Consider the following 7,145-nt stretch of genomic DNA (forward strand, 5'->3'; position numbering starts at 1 on the left):
TGTAATAAAGTAACCTCTCCTCACCTAAACTTTTTTGTACCAAAGGGCAAAAAAAAAAAAAAAAGAAAAAAAACACTAACCATGTACCTAAGGTTTCGTTCAATAAGAAATACATAAATTTGGCTACTCAAGGCAGCCCTTTTTGATGCATAATTTTAATACTACTAAGGCCACTGCTCAGTAATGGATTCCTAATTAGTTGATTTTTTCATGAGTCATTTGATATTTCAACCTGCCAGGTAATGTTTTTGAGAAATCTAAAGCCTGCTAAGAAAAGCAAGAAAAAGTTTATAAGATTCAACTAAGATCAGTACATTATAAGCAGAAACTGATAGAATACTTTCATTTAGCATTGGGGCTGTTGTTTTCACAGTAGAATTTATAATGTTAAGACTTTTCACTTAATTAGCCTTTGGTTTCTGAAGATACATACAAAAAAATTATAACATTTATGAGAAAAGTCACACTCAATCCGATAACTTATGCTGGACTGTGATGCATTGCAACATTACAAAAGCAGAAGTAAAAAGTAAATTACCTCCTCAAGTGGATAGATGCGCATGCTTTATTTAAGATGCTCTTCCTGTAAGTAATCACCAGACTAAGCCTTTTTTTCTCCTAAACCTATCGACGCGGTCAGTACTCATTCGAGACTTCTCAGGCTTATTTGACTTCTTAGACTTCTCAAGTCGACTATCTAAACTGTTTCTGGAAACTTCTGGAAGGTCAGCACCCAATTCAAAAGTATCTAAAGTTCCACGATCAGATGGTTTGCTTTGATTGTCATTGTTTACTGCTGTTTTTTCAGAACCGTTTGAGGCTGCTTTTGATTTGTTTAGGGATAGTACAAATTTCTTCAGATGTCTAATGAATTCTGGATAGATCTCAAGATTGCAATGTCCTCCTCCATTCACCCATAATGGATCGTACTTATGCTGGCAAAGCTCCCAAAGCTGTTTACCATGGGAGCAATCAACAACTTCATCCGCTGTCCCCTGCCAAAGGAACAAAATGAGCTTCATCACTACTTCTAAATTAAGAATTAAAAAAAAAAAAAAAAGGTTTAGGGAGCATGAGCAAGTGAGCAGATGTGTTCGGTTGTCATAGTTAACCACAGTCACCACTCACCACAAACCTGAACATGGGGAGAAAAAACAAGAAACGAAAGCAAACTGCACTTGCGCTGTGTTCAAAGACCCAAAAAAAAAAAATCTATTTATATATATATATATATATATATCTTTTTCTGATTAAAAACACATATATCTACTTCTCTCTTTTTTAACAAAGTCTTAAATTCTCAAAACCTACATAACATATGGCACAATATGAAGTATTAAAGATAAGTTAATTCACTGGTACCTATGAAATAAAATGCATTACTTGTGGACAATGCTGTTAACTTCATTTAATTTCACATAAGAATCTCAATTAACCATTTACAGACAAAACAATAAACCAAATCCAGACTAATTTAGCTAAAACAAGTGAGAGGTTTAAATATTCATTTAGTACAAGTATTCTTATTGAGAATCCATGACCCATGATATTTTTGTCAAGGTTGAGTTTTCTTCAAACCAATCTTTCAAGATTTTCTTTCTTAGATTGTTTGGATAAAATTTTCAAGATAGAAATTTGTTCACAGTTTGGAACATCATAGCGTGCCTAATAATACCAAAACACCTACTTACCAGAAGAAACATGCAATACTAATGTTAATGTGTCAAATCAAAGCAGGCTGGAGAGAGAGAAAGAGAGAAGGGAGAAATTGGTGATGAAACAAGATGGGAAGGATAGATATTAAAACAATGGGAACAATACTTACGTGAATTACCAAAACTTGACAGTTCACCGCACCAATTTTGTCAATATTCTGAAAATTAGAATGGGGAAAAAAAACCAGTAATGAAGGTCACAGCCCATAAGATAAAACAAGAAATTTGAAATAGGGTGACTAACAAAGACTTACCTTATAAATGTCAAACCAGTATGTCTTCTTAACAGGGTACAATACTCTCATGCCAGACAAAATTGGGCTATGTAGAACCACACCTCTCAAGTTTGGCAAACGAGAAGCAAGATCGACAGTGGGTCCACTACCAACAGACTGACCATATAATATTAATTGTTCATCTTTAACTCCATACTGTTCCTTAAGGCACTTATATGCTGCATCTATGTCTGAATATGTATTACACTCAGTTGGCTGTTTCAAATAAAAGAAAGTGACTATTAGAATACAGGTTTTCAGCAAAGCAGTAAAATGTTTGTTCATTACATACAACAAATCAGAAATGACATGGCTGCATAGAAAATTCATAGATTTTGAAGCACATTGAACACAGCAAATTAATGAGAAGCCCCATAGAGTTTGCTAGAAACTAGTACATAAACTAGTACATAAAATAACAAAATAATAGGGAAAAAATAGAATGATGCAAACATTTGGATCAACATCAACCAATACAGCCAGTTATTATACGATATAAAATAAACTGCCGAACACTCCAAGCATTCTAAGAACTCAAATCTTGCACATTAAATGAACACTGTTCCATTAGTGGAAAAAGAAAAGGAAAGCACTGGCCAGAGATTACTGTATAATTATTTAAAATGTCCATTATTATAGTTAAATTACTACAGCTAATATGAAAAAGGGCAACTTTTGCTCCCAACATTAGCAAATAAGAAAACAGAAGCCAGGTGACCAACCTTCCCAGTTGATTGTCCATAGCCAGAGTAATCATACCTAGAAAAAGGAAAATGAGTGATATTAGGAACATTTTAGAAAAATAAATAAATATATGAAAAGGCTAGACTAAAAATAGACATGTAGAGAAAAAGGATGATAAAATATTCTACTTTCAGGACTTCTAATTTTCTGTACAATCATTTGATGTGACTCTAGAAACATTGTCCAGAAGAATTTGACAGGAAAAGATTTCGAAATTTTTTTTTTTTTAAATTTTGGATAATACTTTCCCAAAAATTTTAAATGCTTAAGAACAGGAGAATGTTGTTCGTTAGTCTTTGGCTGGTTGAGATTCTGATGAAAGTTTCTTCATTTGTTCGAATGGCAGCTCAATCTTGCATCATAACTCACAGAACTTTGGAAAGAGCTATATATATATATATAAGGATTGAAGACCCTGCAGTTCACCTTCTCCTACGAAGTCTCCACAGGAGAATAACATGCTCATATTATTTGGTAGTTCAATAAGTAATGCCAAGTCAGTGCCTAATTCTAAGGCAAACTTTTCTAATTTTCGCTTAGAAATATTGTATCTGCAAGGAAGCACAACTCGTTTTTCTCTTCCTCATCATTTTTTGGCTTTTTTTGATATACTTATGTCAGCACCTTCATGAGGGTACTAAAGTATCACACTTCTCAAAAGGTAAACATATTACATCATGCATCCAAATTCAAGCCAAACTGTAATTGCAAGCAGAAGGAAACCTCAACAGTTTGACATCAAGCAAATGCAATGTGGCCAAGAAAACACACACAGGAGACAATCATTTCCAGAATAGGTTGCCAACTCTGATCTTTACAAGGATAAGAAAACGCATATCAGCATATGTCACAAACAAAATTGTGATTGTTAATAGATTGATACCATAAGGCAACAAACCTAAGCCCTAACTTAAAAGTACAGCAACAACAGCCCAAATGAACTAAACTGCCATTGGTAAACTTCTTACGAATCATTAATAGAAGTAAGAACAAAGCCTAAAATAACTTCCTTACAGATATGATTCATTATTAACTAGTCTGTCAGTGAAAAAATCTAACAACGTTCCTTGCATTCATTGTACATTTGAATAACATAATATACTTTAAATTTATCAATGCATAAAATGTAACTACAATGATCGATATTTATCAGTTATCACTTTGCAGTGTGGTGATATTTAGTTGCTCACACTTTGCAGTCTGCTCAAACAACAAGCAGTCACGTTCTAAACAATCAACTGCACACATAGACCCAAACTTGTTGCATGGGATACTATCATTCGGACTTAAAAGGAGAATGTTTCCTTCTCTTTTCTTTCACTTTATTCCTGTTATAATATATCATTATGTTTTTTGGTATATCTTTCAATCCTAATACAGACCTACATATGCCCATATAGTGACCCAAACAAATCTACCCCCATTTACCTTTTGTCTGCTGGTATGGTGAAAACCATGCTCTACATACTCATACTGCAGTTCAAGTTACTCAAATCCAACTTTTCCAAGTGAACATAGATAAGCAACAATTACAAGATCCTATCAACTTCAAGGAATAATGATAAACATAGCATAATAGTTGGAGAAGTGGTAATGACACAGAGGAAAGGAACGAAAGCAGAATAATTCACAAACATGGGAATTAAATGGAAACTAATCAAGAACATTTTTTTAGCCACAATAATGCAAGAACTTTAGTAAACCTTATTGCGAAAAGAAGTCAAGATTCCATTGCTCCACAGTCGTAATAGGATACAGTAAATCAAACTTCCCTAATATTATTCAAATGTATAAGACAAAAACTAGAAAAATTCAAAAGTTGAGAAATATCTCTTCAGTTGGGCATAATTCCTCTAGTGGAACAGAAGGCTATTATGATGGTGTGACCTATATTCTATGACAACAGAACATCCAATAAAAGAACAACACACCTACACAATCAACGTATCAAAATTTGGACATTCTAATCATTAGTCTACACATTTTTCATTTTCTTTCTTGATATTTGCCTGCATGTCAATGTCCTTGGGCAAAGCTTCACAGCACTGTTTGCAAAAAAGTATAATTCCATCACATCCAACTCCTCAACAACAAGTAACCATTACTAATATGGTTTAGGGTAAAAAGCATCCCTTTTACACTGCCTTAAGTAGGCGTGCTTGATCAGTAAAAAGCAAAAAGTCCCACAGCATTTCAATTAAGCCTCAAGAGCATCCACGCCCAGACAAGACTGCTATCCTGCCCTCACAGTGCAGAAGCTGTACTAAAGAAAGGAACAAATAAAAAGAAACTTTAAGCCCTAAGTAACTTAACAACAACGCCTTTACCAATAGTTCTTTCGAAGTCTTCTCTTTCTCCTTCCTTCTCTCTTTAGAAATGAAGCCAATTAAAGCAAAACCACTACCACTAATCTTACAACGTTGCAAATATCAAAATCAGCATAACTTTCACTAATTGCCAGCCTAAAATTTCTTTTCTTACCCTAACATTCACCATGAAACTATTCTCAATCAGACAGCTGAATCTAAGAAAATTCTACTTCACAACTAACAGAGTAAATAAAACAGTCACAAACTTGCCTTTTCGATTTTTAAAAAAATTTCCAAAATTATCCAACAGTCATAAAACCCCCAAATACCAAGAAAATCACACCAAACCACACAAATCAAAACCCAACCATTTTTTTTTTTTACGAAAAAGGTGGTAGTGTAGGATAGGAAAAGGAATCGCAAATGCTGAGATATGAACTCGGACCCGCTAATGTCACTGCTAACTGCATGAACCAATTAAGTTAATCTTCGGATTACCGACCAACTACTTTCACCAAGCTAAAACAACTTTAATTCAAACAGAATAGCTAAAACCTAAGACTCCAACAAATATGTTTTAAATCGAAAGAATACTTCCTATTATGTAGTCCTAGACTCAGAGAAATTCAATACGTATAAAAAAAATATAAAGGAAAAAAAATTACCCCATAAGATTGACTCGAAGGCGATTACACAACTCGACGAAAAGCTCAAACATTTGTCCCAAATCAGCGGCATTTCCATGAGAATACAAGATAGTAGCGGAAGCTTTCGGGTGCTTTATATGGACAGCGACGATGTCGTTTCCACGGCGCGTGCGAAGCTTCAAGACGTCGACGTCATCCCTCCTCGGTACCTCCGGTATGTAAAGCCGACCGCCGCATGACTCGTCTTCTACCACTCTGTAAGACGGCGGATTTGGCGGGAAGAACGCGAATTTCGCGGCGATCGACGACGTGACTCCTCCCATCTCCTTCTTAGCATCAGCAGATATTCCTCTTTCATTCAAATTACCAAAAAAGCTAAGCCGCCTCGAAACACCAACTCTCAATCTCCACCGTCCGATCTTCAGATCTTTCTTTTGTTTACATATGACAGAAAAATAAAAGAAACGAGAAAAAGAGGAAACTAAAAGCAGAGAAGCGGCGCGTGGAATATGGTAGGGAGGCGCGTGGGATATTGAAGCAGCCGTGACGCAGCAAAGTTGTAAGACGAGGAATCTCAACTCTCGTGTTTTTTTAACGTCTTGAACTTTGGGAACTCAGCTTAATGGGAATTGTCTTTTAACAAAGAGAAAGGAAAAGAGCGCGTGGGTTAGAAAGCGTCGCCTGACGGCGACTTTGACAAATGATGTACACATGACATATATGTCTTTGTTTGTCTAGCTATTGTACGATTAGTTACATCTCAACTATTTTGGTGATGTACAAAAGGATTACATGGCTTTCGAAATTTTTGGGTTTATGGCAAATATTTCAATGTAAAATTATCTTATTTATTGTAGAGTTTTTATATTTCTCGAAAAGAATAGTTAATAACAATTTATTTGGGCTTGATTTTAAATAAAAATATATATTTTTTCATCTTATAAATAAAAAATTTTCATTTCCTTTTTGGCATTTGAAAATTTTTTTAACTTATTTTATTGATATTTTATATATTTTATAAAATTAAATTTTTGTAAATATATATATTTGAGAACCTCTTCAAATCTTTTGAAATATATTTTTATGTTTTAATTATTAATATTTAAAACAAATAATCAAAGTTGAAAACATTTGAACACTAAATATCAAATTAAAATAATATTTATGAGACAAAGAGAATAATTAAAATAATCAAACCCAATCTGAATTGGATAATATTTTTTATTAAGCTTACACGAATTGATTTCGATAGTGGGTCTTTGAATTTAAAAAAAAAAAAAATTTATATTACTTTTAATTTATTTGGATAAATTTAAAAATAAAATATTTTATTTCAAATGAAAATTTAAAAAATATATAAAATTGATATAGTTCGATAATTTGGATTTTAATTTATGACTAAAAACTGAATCCAATTAAATAGAACTATTTACTATTCAAACAGAATATAATAAA

General features: G+C 33.4%; 1 protein-coding gene across 1 annotated transcript; it reads right to left on the reverse strand.

Moving 5' to 3' along the window:
* Positions 1–320: 320 nt before the first annotated feature.
* On the reverse strand, positions 321–6,518 carry LOC111305763 (uncharacterized). The gene is made up of 5 exons (XM_022903543.2): positions 5,709–6,518; positions 2,713–2,749; positions 1,970–2,206; positions 1,826–1,873; positions 321–995 (listed from the first exon to the last, which is right to left on the reverse strand). Exons 1-5 carry the CDS (start codon positions 6,011–6,013, stop codon positions 594–596), a joined length of 1,029 nt encoding a protein of 342 aa, XP_022759278.2. The 5' UTR covers positions 6,014–6,518; the 3' UTR covers positions 321–593.
* Positions 6,519–7,145: the final 627 nt, after the last annotated feature.

The sequence above is a fragment of the Durio zibethinus genome, chromosome 21 (genome assembly GCF_047325235.1).
Source record: "Durio zibethinus cultivar Kanyao isolate XHJ-2024 chromosome 21, ASM4732523v1, whole genome shotgun sequence".
NCBI classification, from domain to species: Eukaryota; Viridiplantae; Streptophyta; class Magnoliopsida; order Malvales; family Malvaceae; genus Durio; species Durio zibethinus.

What these genes read in the sequence shown, in the direction of transcription:
- LOC111305763 (XM_022903543.2), bottom strand. Translation starts at nt 6,013, where the DNA reads ATGGGAGGAGTCACGTCGTCGATCGCCGCGAAATTCGCGTTCTTCCCG. An exon ending in CTTCGAGTCAATCTTATGGG is followed by an intron (nt 2,750 to 5,708) that starts GTAATTTTTTTT and finishes TCCTTTTTCTAG; the next exon opens with GTATGATTACTCTGGCTATG. An exon ending in GTCAAGTTTTGGTAATTCAC is followed by an intron (nt 996 to 1,825) that starts GTAAGTATTGTT and finishes TTCCTTTGGCAG; the next exon opens with GGGACAGCGGATGAAGTTGT.